This window comes from Symphalangus syndactylus, chromosome 8, assembly GCF_028878055.3.
Source record: "Symphalangus syndactylus isolate Jambi chromosome 8, NHGRI_mSymSyn1-v2.1_pri, whole genome shotgun sequence".
NCBI lineage: Eukaryota > Metazoa > Chordata > Mammalia > Primates > Hylobatidae > Symphalangus > Symphalangus syndactylus.
Window position 1 is genome coordinate 71,521,431 of NC_072430.2, and position 16,897 is coordinate 71,538,327.

At 39.5% G+C, this 16,897-nt stretch overlaps 1 protein-coding gene and 1 long non-coding RNA gene across 2 annotated transcripts in view; one reads left to right on the plus strand and one right to left on the minus strand.

Annotated features, from left to right (window-relative positions):
- The window catches only part of LOC129487961 (uncharacterized), a 91,642-nt gene that overhangs the window by 51,706 nt on the left and 23,039 nt on the right, over nt 1–16,897 (plus strand). The gene's annotated exons all lie outside the window — the stretch shown is intronic.
- LOC129487960 (putative protein FAM47D) lies at nt 13,048–15,806 on the minus strand. The gene is given in 2 exon segments (XM_055289509.2): nt 13,048–15,373; nt 15,375–15,806. Coding segments are annotated over 2 exon segments (2,343 nt in total). The 5' UTR covers nt 15,729–15,806; the 3' UTR covers nt 13,048–13,384.

Consider the following 16,897-nt stretch of genomic DNA (forward strand, 5'->3'; position numbering starts at 1 on the left):
TTTTTAGCTTTAAATCACTCACTCTGAACATGGAAATAATAAACACATTTTACAAAGTTATGTTGGTGTGATGAGATCAGCACTTGGTAAAGGGAAGCTGATAGGACTGTCAGTCAACTGATTCGGCTAGCTATTTGCCTATCCTTCTTCTGTTTTCCTCTCTGAAGCCAAAAGATTTAAGTTCAAATTCTAGATTCATAGTTTATTACATCTGTGACTTTTAGCAAGTTATGTACTTTGCAGTCTAAAATTTCACATTTATAAAGTATGATATTAATATTAAAGAGTCTGTAAGAATCTAGCTTAGTGCCTGAAATATAGTAGTGCTCATTCAATGACAGCTACTGCTATTTTAACTTTTAGACATCACTATTACTACAAAACTTGCTTTGATACTTTACCTTTCTAAAATTTATTTTTTTGCTTCCTAAAATGCAGACTATCCTGCATCCAAACTGTATTGGAAATTAAATATTTTAATGAAAAATAAAAGTCACACACAGGTCAAGTAAGTTATAGTGGTTTTGAACAAAAGGCATACAATTTCTTTTTAAAAAAGTATAAAAAGTATTAACACTATGTTCAACACAAATATACGTATATTATATAAATGCTGGAAATACCAGTTTTTAATGGACTACACAGCAGCTACATGTTTTGATAATTGACATTATTCAGTAAATTTTTCTAATACATGAAGTATGTCAAATGATGAGTTCAGTGTAACATTTTTATCTGCATTGCTTTGTTACTTTTGTGCATTATTATTAAATGCAGTTGTTATATATTGCTATAAATTGTATTATTGTGTATTAAAATCATTCTTAGATAAGGTAAAATAAAAATCAAGAAGGTCATTTGCACAGCTTGAAAAAATGTTTTTATCATACAGAGATTATGCATTTTTCTTTTAGCACTTTTTTTGTATGAAATCAATTATTTCAGGTTTTTTAAAAACATAAAACACAGCTTCCAGGTAAAGTAAATATTTTGACTTTTAGTTACACATGGATATCTTCCGTTATCTATGTTATCGTATACTTATCTTAGTAAAAGTTTTGCCTAAAAATAACTGCTTATCCAAAGTGTACTTCTGTTAAGTGTAGATATATTTTGAGTAGATAACAAGCAGGTACTTTTTTCAGAGATAATCTTAAAAATGCTTTTTCATGCATCTGGAGATTAAATAGCTGGAAATGAAATCCAGAAGTAAATGATACCACTTGTAAACATACCTCTGACATTAGGAGTATACAGGAAATTATGACAAGTGTCTGTTATCACAGATAAGTAAGGGTATCCCATGAGTAACTAAAAATGAGCATATTTAATGGGAGCCAAGTTTCATATTTTTAAAAGAGATGGAGAAATTTATTTCATAAGAAAAATCTGTTGAAAATTGATAATCTTTGTAAAAAAACTACTCTTAAAAATCCTTTGCTAATGGCCTTCTTGATCTTTATCTTAATGTAAGAATTCTTCAAAAATCACATTATATAATTAAGGATATTAGAGAAAATTAGAAAGATACTGCAATGTGTCAACAATTTTTTTTATTATTATACTTAAAGTTTTAGGGTACATGTGCACAATGTGCAGGTTTGTTACATATGTATCCATGTGCCATGTTGGTGTGCTGCACCCATTAACTCGTCATTTAGCATTAGGCATATCTCCTAATGCTGTCCCTCCCCCCTCCCCCCACCCCACAACAGTCACCAGAGTGTGATGTTCCCCTTCCTGTGTCCGTGTGTTCTCATTGTTCAATTCCCACCTGTGAGTGAGAACATGCGGTGTTTGGTTTTTTGTCCTTGCCATAGTTTACTGAGAATGATGGTTTCCAGTTTCATCCATGTCCCTACAAAGGACATGAACTCATCGTTTTTTATGGCTGTAAACTAGTTCAACTATTGTGGAAATCAGTGTGGCGATTCCTCAGGGATCTAGAACTAGAGATACCATTTGACCCAGCCATCCCATTACTGGGTATATACCCAAAGGACTATAAATCATGCTGCTATAAAGACACATGCACACGTATGTTTATTGCGGCACTATTCACAATAGCAAAGACTTGAAACCAACCCAAATGTGTCAACAATTTTTAAAACTGATGCTAAATAAGTCTGGGCACGGTGCCTCCTGTAATCCCAGCACTTTTGAGAGGCGGATCACCTGAGGTCAGGAGTTCAAGACCAGCCTGGCCAACATGGTGAAACCCCAACTCTACTAAAATTATACAAATTACCTGGGTGTGGTAGTGGATACCTTTATTAGTTACAACTACTCTTGGAGGCTGAGGCAGGAGAATTGCTTGAACCTGGGAGGGTGGAGGTTGCAGTGAGCTGAGATCGCACCACTGCACTCCAGACTGAGTGACAGAGCAAGACTCTGTCAAAAAAAAAAAAAAAAAAATCGCTGCTACATACATTTCTGGCTATTACTAATTTCTATTTGTGGTGGTCTAATTTGTGCTTTTCAATGAAGACTTGTTTTTAAAAAGAAAGCACAGTGATCTGGATGATGTCTTACGGTAAAGTCTTGGGGTAAACTCCAAAGGGTAAGTATTAGCAGTGTCGATGCTACCTCATTACAGTAACTACAATACCACATTTAAAGTGAAAAAAGAAAATCAGACTTTTGTGAAGTATTTTGCAAATTCAGATCCTTTCTATGATGGCAAATAAAACAGGAATTTGGAGCACCAAACTTGCCCCTTCCTCTGCAATAACCTAAACACAAAAGTTTCAAACATGTTTTAGAATGAATTCCTAATTTTATACATCAAATGACCACCCTCTCATCACATTGAATACCTATGGTAAGAAATTAGAATTCTCTATCTTGTCCTTCCTTGTTAGTGTAGGGTAGAAGGGATTTTTTTTTTCTCATCCATCACTACGTGCATGGCTGAAGCACCTATAACAAAAGACAGTTTAACAAGAGAAAAGCATACCTATTTATTTAATGCAAATTTTACGTGACATGTGGACCTTCAGAAATGAAGACCTAAAGAAACGGGGAAATCTGTGTATATTTATGTTTAGGTTGGATGGGGAGTAGACAGTCATGAGGAAGTATGATTGAACACAGGGAGTATGATCTAATGGTAATAAACTGGGGGAACTTAGCAAGGCCTGTTTGTTCATATTACTTTCTGTGTCCCAGTGTGACATTCCTTCTCTCCAGATATGAGGCACATGAGGCTCTTTATAACATACTTCAGAGGAAGATCAGATTCTTTTTTTTTTTTTTTTTTTTTTTTGAGAGGGAGTCTTGCTGTCGCCCAGGCTGGAGTGCAGTGGCACGATCTCGGCTCACTGCAAGCTCCGCCTCCCGGGTTCACGCCATTCTCCTGCCTCAGCCTCCCGAGTAGCTGGGACTACAGGCGCTGCCACCACGCCCGGCTAATTTTTTTGTATTTTTAGTAGAGACGGGGTTTCACCGTGTTAGCGAGGATGGTCTCCATCTCCTGACTTCATGATCCGCTCGCCTCGGACTCCCAAAATGCTGGGATTACAGGCATGAGCCACCGCGCCCAGCTGAAGATCAGATTCTTTTACAGCTTGCTTCAGAGAAGAAGGATTGGAGAAGATCAGAGAGCTTTGTCCTCTGATTTTCTCAAATGCCAGGTGCCATATTCTGGGGTAGCATGTTCTGAACCCAATGCTCTGGAATAGCATGTTTTTATTTGTAGAATATCAAGAGAATAGTGTTGCGTCTTTCAGAAAACCCAGTCTAGAAAATCTTAGGAATGAAATATACAACCTAATTTTGTACATTTTTCTAATTTCTGTTTATGGTTAATGTTTAAAGAAACATTTCCTGGCCGGGCGCAGTGGCTCACGCTTGTAATCCCAGCACTTTGGGAGGCCGAGGTGGGTGGATCACGAGGTCAGGAGATCGAGACCACGGTGAAACCCCGTCTCTACTAAAAATACAAAAAAATTAGCCAGGCGTGGTGGCGGGCGCCTGTAGTCCCAGCTACTCGGAGAGGCTGAGGCAGGAGAATGGCGTGAACCCGGGAGGCGGAGCTTGCAGTGAGCCGAGATTGCGCCACTGCACTCCAGCCTGGGCGACAGAGCGAGATTCCGTCTCAAAAAAAAAAAAAAAAAGAAACATTTCCTCATGCATATATAGGTTTAGTTTAATGTAAGTGGATAAGATACATAATAATGCTGGTTGCAAAGATTTTGTGTTCCAGACAAGTTCAATAATATTTTCCTTAAAGGTTGGCATGTAAAGAAAATTTATTTCCAACGTTTTAATCTTTGACTCTGCATTAGCCATTTTCAGTTAGATAAATTAATTGTTTTCACGAGTTATTTACTGAAAATCAGTGAACTTAATTGCTGAAAAGCTTTAGCTTTTGCTTTTTTTTTTTTTTTTTTTTTGCTAATCAGTGATTCAGTGATTACTTTCTTTTCCATTTTCTTTATATGTGTTGTAATTTCTCAGTGGCATTCAAGAAACCCTGGAAAGCATATTGAAAGTGGAATTATTTGAGTTGGACATCTGTAGATGTGTGTTAAAAAATTCTCCAAATACGTCTTTAAAACTTAACAAAAATGTCACCTTAGAAGCTTAATGTGCCCTGGGGCTTAGTCCAGAGGACAGTGGTATCAGGTAAGCTCAAACAGGAAGATAATGGAAGGGGATTTGAACTTTCTAATTATGATAAAGACTCCTGGTCAGTTAAAGAAAGACAATGACAGGACCAGAATATACGTTACTGCCTGCTGTGTATATGTAGCGATAGTGGTTATACCTGGTTCTTTGTCTCCAAATCAGAGCACAGGCTCAACATGAACAATCCTCGGTCCACTTATGAAGGAGGCTTATCCACTCAGTTGGAGGTATGATTTCCCTGCATATTGCTGCCAACTTCCTGTCACTGTCCCAGAGGTTTAGAATTAGCATTCATGACCTTCAAATTGCCTAATTTCCCCAGAGTCATTGAACACAGCTAATTGGCCCTACTAGGCTGAAAGCCATATGGCATCAATTGTAAATGTTTTGCTACCATTTCTAAATATAACCACCTGCCTGATTTACTGTTTGCTGGATGCTCACCTTGAATGTGAATATGTCCACATAATTTTTTTCTTTAAATTAAGAAATGTAGTTTAAAATTATGATTAATTTTATCCTATTAAGATGTTGAAGGGGGATGCTGAAGAAGCTTCACATTGTCAGTTTTGTATAAATCCACTTGTTGGAGAAAAGTGTTGAAATGAAATTAACAAAACCATCATATAAATATAAACGTGTAGATTGTTAAAATTACAGTTTTAGGAAATTTGCAACATAAAGTACAGGGTAAATAGATATCTCATTTTGAACTCACGTATTTAGTACAAAATATTGCCCAAAATACATCCTAGGGCTTGGGGATATTTAGAAAAGAGAAGACCCCCAGAGCTACAAATCATTATGTAACCAGATAGCTTAACTTCAAAATGCACTTCATTTTTTTTTTTTTTTTTTTTTTTTTTTTTTTTTGAGACGGAGTCTTGCTCTGTCGCCCAGGCTGGAGTGCAGTGGTGCGATCTCGGCTCACTGCAAGCTCCGCCTCCCGGGTTCACGCCATTCTCCTGCCTCAGCCTCTCCGAGTAGCTGGGACTACAGGCGCCTGCCACCACGCCCGGCTAATTTTTTTTTTTTGTATTTTTAGTAGAGACGGGGTTTCACCTTGGTCTCGATCTCCTGACCTCGTGATCTGCCTGCCTCGGCCTCCCAAAGTGCTGGGATTACAAGCGTGAGCCACCGCGCCTGGCCACACTTCATTTTTTAAATCTTGTGTTTCAAGATACAACCTTGAAGAAAACTGCAGAAGCCTTTTCTCTTAGCCATAAAATAGACTCCATATCCCACCCTTTCCTACCATGTATAATCCCTTCACATTTGTCTAATTGTATGCTATCATCTATGTGCCTTCTTAGAAGTTGCAGGGACTAATCTTGAGTCTGACAAAGGAAGCTTGGAGACTCAGTTTCAAAATTCCCGAGATTACTTCAAGATGGCTAGCTAGTCAACAACCCCGTCATTGTTGAGATGCTGCCAGCCCGTGATTCAGGTGGACTGAGACCCAAAATAGCCACCAGAGCAAGACACACAGACATTGTACACAGCACAATTCTTGCATGCCTTCCTTATCAATTTTTCCACTTTTAAACTCCTACCCTCACCCCCAAAATTGAAGTGGTTGGTTTGGATGGGAAACCGGCCACATCCCCTTTACTAGTTTTGGTTAGTAAAATCACTTTCTTTCTACCAGACCTCACTCTTGTGAATTGGACTCTGCAAGTGATAATCATTCAGATCTGTATTCAGTTACAACCAAGTGATCTCTCTGCAATGGATACAGAAAAGATAAAAGATAGGTTCAAGGAGAAATATAGGGGAAGAGGGAGGGGGAATTTAAATATTGGGGATAAATGAATTTGGGATAGTTAAAAGCAAACAAAGAGAAAATTCTGAAGGGAAAGTGATAATAGTGTATATGGAGACACTGTGCTCCTCAATGGAAATTTTAAGGATACGATACTGTTTCCAGTCATCTCCCTTTTAGCAATATAGCCCAGTGACTTGATGCAATCACATCACCAGTTCTCTTCTGAGGAAACAGTTTTAGACAGATTCAAAGCCCCGTTGTTCGATGTAGCCAAGATTCTTTAATTTCTATTTCAGCTAATTAGTAGCAATACAAACTCTTGCCAAACAAGAAATGTGAATTCTTAAAGATTAAATTTTTATTTTATCTCTATCTGGAGGTTGGAAACCAATCTTTTGAGAGGCACAAATTAGGATGACAGCCAACATTCATTTATTCATTCTAAAATAAAGCCTTTATGTGTAATGAATTATTTGTCATAATTCTAGAAAGTGGCATATTCCAGCAATTATAAAGTGTACTATTTTTGGAGGGTAAAATAGCCATATCATTAAGATCAAAATGATATTTGAAGGAAAACTATAACTATGCCTTTAGTATATTAAAATTAGGTAATATTTTATACATCTGTCCCTGCAAAATAAAACACTGTTTATATGTTTTCTTTGGCTCACGCACAGCTAAATTTGATGAGATAAAATACACAAATATTTGACAGGGCCAATTTCCTTTTCAAGTTGGATTTTAATTCAATAAGCATGTATTGATGACCTACTGTATGCAACACATTTGGCTAATTTTTAGCATATTTGATTTTGCTGTATCATCATGGATCTTGATGTTTGTGACTGGGGATGTTTGTGACTGGAAGCTTTTTTTTTCCATTAGCCAAATAAATGAGTAGATAAATAAATGCTGAAAGATTCTTTTAAAAATCCACGTGGTGTTATTTTGAGAGGTATAGAATTTATCTAAGCTCCAGTTCCTTCCATTGGAACAATGCATATTTAAATGAAGTAATATGTATGAAGGCAATTAGCGGCTGGGCACAGTGGCTTATGCTCTGGAGACAGAAACAGCACAAGCCTTATTTTGGATACAGTAAACCAGTAGTAAATAAATGTGAAAAATGAAATAAATTATCACACTGAGCATTGGCCTAAACTTCACGTTGAAGCACTATTCTTATTTCTCTGGGTATGAAGAGGCATTGAAGGTTTAAACAGAGAATAAGTTGATTAAAGCTGTGATTCAGAAAGATCAGTGGACCAAAAAAAATTTAATGGTGAATAACAGAAATAGAGAAATAAATTGCTTTGAGCTCGTGTATTTTGATGCTGTTAGGTGCTTACAAATTAAGATTTGTTATTTCTTCTTCATCTTGAAACCTTTATCATTACATAGTGTTGTAACCAAGCGAGTTATAGAGAAACGCTACAGTCTGAGACTAATTCAGGAGTCCTTTACTGCCGGCGACCGAGAGACGGCTAGCACTCAAAATTCTCTTGGCCCCAAAGAAGGGGCTAGATTTCTTTTTTATACCTTGGTCTAAAAGGGGAGGGGGAGCCTAGCTGAAGCAATTTTTACAGTAGCAGAGCAGACAAAAAGTTAAAAGAATTAATGGTTACAGAGATAGTTACAGAAAAATAAACAGTTTCAGGTGCAGGGGCTCAAACTATCACAGAGATAATGCATGGGCTTTGGGTACCTTCCACTGAGCACGTCCCTAGGAGCTGCTGGTGCGGCTTGTCTCATGTTATCAGTAAGTGCGTTCCTGGATGTGCTTGGAGTCAGCTTGCTCTAGTTAAGTCCTTGAGGAAGGGGGGCGGGTAAGGGGCTGCAAGTGAAGGAGCCAAAATGGAGTCTGTGTGGCTCTCTCAGCTAAGGGAGGGTCAATCAGGTTAAAACAAGGTAGGGCATCAGATAGTACCTCTCTATATTCTTGATACTTGTTCTTGCTCTGAAGTCTGCTCTGCTGAAATTAATACAGCTACTTGACTTTCCTTCTGATAGATGTTAGCATGATACATCTTGTTGCCTCCCTTTACTTCTATCTTATATATCTACATTTATATTTAAAGTGAGTTTCTTGTAAAAAAAAACATATAGTTGGGTTTTATATTTGATCCACTGTGACAATCTTTGACTTTTCATTGGTGTATTTAAACAATTGACAATTAATGTGATTATTGATATAGTTAAATTAATATGTACCATGTTTTTTCTCTTCTTTATCCCTATTTTTTCCGATCTTCACTGTGAAAATATAGTTGGGCTCCTGGAGGTAAAACTCACAAAAGAGTGAACATGCTTCCTAAGACTGAGTTCCCCTGGAGTTTGTATGTCTACAGCTGTCATATTTAAAGTTGAGAAACCAAGTTCATGCTAAGATGAGGAGCAAAGTAAGATAGTCCACTCTCACCGCTCCTATCAACATCATACTGGAAGTCCTAGTTAATGCAGTAGAACCAGAAATGGAAGTAAAGGTATACAGATTGAAAAGGAAAAAATAAAACTCTTTTTGTTGTTGTTGAGATGATTGCTTATGTAGAAAATTTCAAAGAATCAACAAAATCTTCTGGATCAAATATGTGATTACAGAAAATTTGCAGGTTACAAAGTTAGTGTACAAAAGCGATTTTCTTTTTCTTTCTCTTTTTTTTTCTTTTTCTTTTTTTGAGACAAGAGTCTCACTCTGTCACCAGGCTGGAGTGCAGTGGCGCTATCTTGGCACACTACAACCTCCGCCTCCCAGGTTCAAGCGATTCTGCTGCCTTAGCCTCCCGAGTAGCTGGGACTACTACAGGCACATGCCACCATGCCCAGCTAATTTTTGTATTTTTAGTAGAGACAGGGTTTCACCATGTTGGCCAGGATGGTCTTGATCTCCGGACCTCATAATCTGCCTGCCTCAACCTCCCAAAGTGCTGGGATTACAGGCATGAGCCACCATGCCTGGCCCATTTTCTTTTTTATATACTAGAAGTGAACAGTTGGAATTTGAAATTAGAAACACCATGCCATTTATATTGACACCAAAAACATGAAATACTTAGGTACAATCTAACAAAATATGTATAAGATGTACATAAAGGGAAACTAAAAAGTTAATGAATAATTAAAGATGTCAACTTTTTCAAAATTGTCCATAGATTCAATGCATTTCCAATCAAAATTCAAAATTGTTTTGTAGATTTCAGCAAACTGATTCTAAAGTTTATGTGGAAAGGCAAGAGACCCAAAATAGCCAACACAACGTTGAAGGAGAACAAAATCAGAGCATTAATACTACCTGACTTTAAGACTATATTGTTACAGTAATCAACATATTGTCGTATTGGTAAAGAAACAGAAAAACAGATCGATGGAACAGAATAGAATGTCCAAAAATAGACCTACATTAATATAACCAATTTATATTTGACAAATGAGCAAGAAAATTCAGTGGAGAAAGAATGCTGTTTTCAACAAAATGTGCTAGAATAATTGGACACTCATATGCAAAAAAATGAATGTAGACACAGACCTTGCACGTTTTACAAACAATAGCATCAAATGCATTGTAGACCTAAATGTAAATGCTAAACTATAAAAGTCCCAGATGATAACATAAGAGAAAATATAGGTGGCCTTCGGTTTGACCAAGACTATTTAGATACAGCACCATTAGCATAATCTATAGAAAAAAGTAGATACATTGGAATTCCTTAAAATTATAACGTTTTTCTGTGAAACATCCTGTTCAGAGAATGAAAATCAAGTCATACAGTGAGACAAAATATTTTCAAAACATACATAGAATAAAGAACTTGTATTCACAATACATAAAGAATTCTAGAAACTCAACTATAAGAAAACAAACATCTCAATATTAAAAACAGATAAAATATCTAAACAGACACCTCATGAAAGAAGATCTGCAAATGGAAAATAAGCAAATGAAAACATGCTCAACAGTATATGTAATTAGGGAATTGTAAACTAAAACAACATTATGATGGTTCATAGTGTGTGTCAACTTCATTGGATTGAAGGATGCCTAGATGGCTGCTGAAGCGTTGTTTCTGGGTGCGTGCAAAGGGGTGTTTTCAGAGATTGACATGTGAGTCAGAGTACTGGGAAAGGAAACCCCACCTCAACCTGGATAAGCACTATCCAATTGGCTGCCAACAGAGATAGAACAAAGGGAGCAGAAGAAGGGGGGTATTCAGCTTGCTGAGGTCTCTTGCTCTGACCGTCCCTCCCCTTGCCAGAAGTTAGCTTTCTCTCTTCATGCCCTTAGTAATCGGACTCCAGGTTCTTTGGCCTCTGAACTCCGGGACTTGCACCAACAGGCTCCTGGGTTCTCTTGGGCCTTTGGCCTCAGACTGAGGGCAGCACTGTCAGCTTCACTATCAGCTTTTCTCAGTCCCCAGCTGGCAGAAGTCCCATCGTGGGAATTCACCTTTGTAATCATGTGAGCCAATTCTCCCTAATAAATCCCTTTTACATATACATATATCCTATTGGCTCTGTCACTCTCAAGAACCTTGATTGATACAAACAATAAGAAACAACTATGGAGAAACAATTAAAATGGAAAATTCCAAAACACTGATAGCACCCAATGCTGGCAAGGAAGTTGAGTAACAAGAACTCTCATTCTTTGCTGGTGAAAATGCAAAATGGTACACCACTTTGGAAAACAGCTTGAAACTTTCTTACAAAACTAATGTTTATAGCAGCTTTACTCATAATTTCCACAACTTGGAAGTGACCATGACATCCCTGAATAGGTGAATGGATGAACAATGTATGGCACATCCATGCAGTGGGATATTATTCAGTGATAAAAACAGAAAGACATAGATGAACTAATTTCACTAGGTGGAAAAAGGCAATCTGAAAAGGCTGTGTACTGTGTGATTCCAACTATTTGACATTCTGTAAAAGGCTGAACTATGGAGACAGTGAAAAGGTCAGTAACTTTCAAAGATTTAAGGGTTCTAAGGGAGGGAGGAGTAGACAGAGCACAAGGAATTATTAGGGCAGTGAAATTATTTCTCTGCTGATATTAACATATCAGTATTAAAATATATACACGTACTGTGTACCCACAAAAATCAGGAATACAAAATTTAAAACAAACAAAAATGTGTATTTATTTTCATGTTTGGTTTTCAGAAATTTTAATATGATGTGTTTAGGTGTGGTTTTCCTTTTATTTATCATTCTTGTGGTTTGTAGCATTTCCTGAATCTGTCACTGGTATTTTCCAGCTTCAAGAGTTTCTTAGCCATTAGTTTTTCAAATATTGTTGTTGTGCCATCTTTCTCTTCTATTCTTCTGTAACTCCAGTTATACATTTTTATACTTTTCACCACGTCCCAGATGTCTCCTACACTTATTTCTCTGTTATCTATTCTGTTTTTCTCAATAGCTGGATATGGATATTTTCTTCTGGTTTGTCTTCTGGTTTGCCATTGATTTTCTCTTTAGCTGTCTGACGTACTATTAAATCTATTTACTGAGTTCTTAAAATTGCTTATTGTATACTTAGTCCTAAAGTGTCCATTTTTAATTTTTTCAGTTCTCTGCTAAAATTGTCTAACTTGCCATTCCGTTTTTTGAAATATCACTCCAGGCAATTTTAGTTTTCGCCTGATATCTCAAATACCTGACTATATTGTGGGTCAATTGCAACGGTCATGTTTACAATTAATGTTTACTTAAGTTCTGTCTTTTCCTATGTCTGGTTATTTTTTATTCAGGATAGTATGTGCAGAAAATGTACAGATACTTTAAAACTCCATCTGATGTTAACTTCTTCCTGAGAAATTTCATTTTGTTTCCCTCAACCAGATGTGCTAATGGAAGATCTCCTTAATCATGTGGTAATGAGTTTATTATTAGCAGCTGGACTTCAGTCCTTGTTGAGATTGAGCTATTTCTAGTTCTCTCTTCCTCTTAGAGAATAAGCCTTAGAGATACCAACAGAAAGTTTAGGTAGTTAAAAATCCAAAAATGGAATCCAACGTGTCTAACATGTAAGTCTTTAACCCATCTTGAATTAACTTATTAGGTGGTTTTCAATTTACTACTCAGTTGGGTATTTCTTGCTCTCATTTTAATCATCAATCATAATTTACGATGACTGGCCCCGTGGATGTACAACTTCAGCAACATCTGTAAATTCAATACCTAATGTTTATCAATATTTCTTAATGACCTGCTTTGGCTTCATCATTTCATATATTTTATCAATTATGTGATTAATATTCACATATACTTTTTCACACTGTTGAAGCATTGTGAATATTACATCATCATGTCAATTATTTGTAAAAATACATAAAACCAGAAATTATTATTATTAGAATTATTCTTTAAAAGAGAAACAGGCTCGGGCATATTTGCTCATGCCTGTAACCCTCCCCGCTTTGGGAGGCCCAGGTAGGTGGATTGCTTGAGCCCAGGAGTTGAAGACCAGCCTGGGAAACATGGTGAAACCTGGTCTCTATAAAAAATCCATAAATGTTGAAGCATTGTGGATTCCATTTTTGGATTTTTTATAGAGACCAGGTTTCACCATGTTTCCCAGGCTTGGTCTTGAACTCCTGGGTTCAAACAATCCACCTACCTGGGCCTCCCAAAGCGGGGAGGATTACAGGCATGAGCAAATGTGCCCGAGCCTATTTCTCTTTAAAAGAATAATTCTAATAATAATAATTTCTGGTTTTATGTATTTTTACAAATAATTGACATGATGATGTAATATTCACAATGCTTCAACAGTGTGAAAAAGTATATGTGAATATTAATCACATAATTGATAAAATATATGAAATGATGAAGCCAAAGCAGGTCATTAAGAAATATTGATAAACATTAGGTATTGAATTAACAGATGTTGCCGAAGTTGTACAGCCACGGGGCCAGTCACCATAAATTATGATTGATCATTAAAATGAGAGCAAGAAATACCCAATTGAGTAGTCAATTGAAAAGTGCCTAATCTGGTGACTTTGTGATGTCTTCATAATTGTAAAGTTTCATTGCTCTTTCAATAGGGGTCTTAACAGAGTCATAAGTCCATCTCTTCCTCGCAAACAGCCTTTCGATGATTCCAGGCATTTCATAGCCCTTTCTTAGAATGAAATCTTTGAAGGCGATTGGTCCCTAAAGATCGTCCAGAATATCAGGTTCATCGGGCTTTTTAATAGCGAGCTTGGGGTCAGTCAAAGGTTCATCACTTCTTCGCTTCTTCCACAATTTAGGATTGAGGTACCATGCTCCATACCTCATCTTCACAGGCTGAGTGATATAAACATTTGATGGCCTGTGGAATTTCCTGCCCCGGTGTTTTTCCTGGGATAAGAATTTGTCCTTATGTTTTTCACCCAGCTGCATGGTGTACTTCAGCTCTGAGGAACACTCCTTTATTTTCTTCAACTTTTGGTCGTCATGGGTTGCTCTGTACGTGGTTGTAAATTTAAACAGATTCCAAATGGTTTCTTCATCAATTCCGAAGTCCGCAGCCCACTTGAAAAACTCACGCAGCTTTTCCGATTTGTATCTAGGTTGAAGATAGTCAGAAACGCACCCATTTGTGCTTGGTGTATCTTCCCCAAGCAGTTCTTTCTTGGGAGGCTCGGAGAACTGATGGGACTCTGGAGCTTTGGGAGGCTCCGGGCGGAGACTGGACCCTGGAGGAGTCTTGGGACGCTCCGGACCATGACCGGACACCAGACGAGTCTTGGGAGGCTCCAGGCGCAGATGGGTCACTCCAGTCTCGGAAGGCTCCAGGCGCAGATGGGTCACTCCAGTCTCGGAAGGCTCCAGGCACAGATGGGTCACTCCAGTCTCAGAAGGCTCTGAGTAGAGACTGGATGCCCGACGAGCCTTGGGAGGCTGCGGGTGAAGACTGGACACCGGAGTGTTGGGAGGCGCTGGGCGGAGACTGAACCCTGGACGAGTCTTAGGAGGCTCCGGGCGCAGATGGGTCACTCCAGTCTCGGAAGGTTCCGGGCGGAGACTGGACACCTGACGAGTCTTGGAAGGCTCTGGGCTGAGATGGGACACGCCAGTCTCAGACGGCTCCGGGCGGAGACTGGACCCTGGACGAGTCTTGGGAGGCTCCGGGCTGACATGGGACACGCCAGTCTCAGATGGCTCCGGGCGGAGACTTGACCCCAGACGAGTCTTGGGAGGCTGCGGGCGAAGACTGGACACCGGAGTCTTGGGAGGCACTGGGCGGAGACTGAACCCCGGACGAGTCTTGGGAGGCTCCGGGCTGAGATGGGACACGCCAGTCTCAGACGGCTCTGAGTAGAGACTGGATGCCCGACGAGTCTTGGGAGGCTCCGGGCAGAGAGTTGACCCTGGACGAGTCTTGAGAGGCTCCGGGCGGAGAATGGACACTGGACGAGTCTTGGGAGGCTCTGGGCTGAGATGGGGCACGCCAGTCTCAGACGGCTCCGAGCAGAGACTGGATGCCCGACGAGTCTTGGGAGGCTCCGGGCAGAGAGTTGACCCTGGAGGAGTCTTGAGAGGCTCCGGGCGGAGACTGGACTCCGGACGAGTCTTGGGAGGCTCTGGGCGGAGACTTGACCCTGGACGAGTCCTGAGAGGCCCCGGGCGGAGACTGGACACTGGGCGAGTCTTGGGAGGCTCCGGGCGGAGACTTGACCCCGGATGAGTCTTGGGAGGCTGCGGGTGGAGACTGGACACCGGAGTTGTGGGAAGCTCCGGGCTCAGATGGGACCCTCCAGTCTCGGGAGGCTGCCGGCAGAATTCCCCACAGGGATATTGACCAGGCTGAGTGGGTACCTCCGTTGTCTTCTCCCGGGCCTCACAACGAGCCCAAGCGTCCTCCAGCTTCCTCTCCGGATCCAGCTGTTCGAGCACCTGCAGTAGGAGATCTGGAGGCAGATCTTCTCCCAGATTGGGGTACATGGCCAAGGGATGCTTGGCCATGAGCTCGGCTTCCACTTGCTCTACCTACGAATGCCTTCCGTGCTAGCTGCGCTGGAGAGAGCTTGGAAAATAGGGCCGCTTTCTTGAGGAGCTTTTTCTGCCTGCTTTTGGGGTCAGCTTTGGACCCTCTGAGACGTTTTTTTGGCATTAAAAACTCGTCACGGCGACAAACAAGAGTGTCTTCGGGAGACGGACAGCCGTAGCGGAAGTCGTCCAGGCCCTCCTTCACAAATACCCAGTTCTGGGTGTCCATGGATGGGAACCTCAGGCGCCCGTGCTTGCGCATCTGAAAGTCTTTGGAAGACGGTTGGTTACAGTACCGGGACTTGGAGTCCATGCCCGGGGACCTCAGCCGGTCCTGCGGCCTCTGGTCCCCCATGGTGGCTCTCGCTGGGGTGCCAAGTCTCCAGCTTCTGCGGTTCCTGATCCCTGCTGCTCTAGTCCCTAGGAGACCGCCAGCCAGGCACAGCCCAGGTTCCTTCCTGGAGGCGGAGCAGCGCTGACATCACAAGCGCAGCCCAGGTTCTAACAGGTGCCTAGTGGAATCTCATTGTGGGTTTCATGTGCGTTTCCTAATGAGTACTGCTATTGAACATCTCTATATTTGCTGATTTGCCATCCTTATCTCTCCTTGATTGAAGTTTCTGTGGATCTTTTTCCCATTTTTAAATTGTGTTGCTGGATATCATATTTAGTGATGAGAATCTTTGCTGTGCTCTAGATGTAAATAACTTATCAGATATATGATTTGCAAATTTTTCACTTGGCTTTTCCCTTTCATTTTCTTGACAGTGTCAAAGAGAAGTTTTTTAATTTGATGAAGTCCAATTGATCAATTTGTTCTTTTATGGATTGTGCTTCTCTTGATGTATCTATGAAAACTTGGCCTATCCAAAGGTCAAGGTTTAATTTTTGTAAACAGCACAAGATATAGATCAAAGTTTTATTTAAAAATGTACCTATTGCTTACATATATCTGATAATTTTAGAACTATTTTTGTAAAGACTAAATTTTCTCCACTGAATGACATTTGGAAATTGGCAGACTATCAGTTGTGTATACTTTTTGAAGGTCAATTTCTGGACACTCTTTTCTCTTCCATTGATTTTTCTGTCACACAAATTTCACCCTCTGTTGGTTACTTTAGCTTTATAGTAAATCTGGAAATTAGGCTGTATTAGTCCTTTAACAATGTTCTTTTACAAAGTTAGTTCTTCCTAGGTCCTTTGAATTTCCATAGAAATTTTAAAGTCAGTGTGTCAATGTCAAAAAAAAGTCCTGTTGGGAATTTGATTAGGATTCTGTTGAATGTATAGATCAATTTGAGGATAATTAGCATGTTAACAATAGGAAATCTGACCACTGAGAAATGTACAGCTTTCTATTTCTGTGATTTTTCATTTTCTCAGGAATATTGTGTGTTTTTTAGTGTATGTGCCTTTCACATCTTTTTCTCTCCAGATTTTTCCTAAATATTGTTTTTCATACTATTATATGTAGAATTTTTTTAGTTGCAATTCCCAATTTTTTGTTTTTATGTTCAGAAG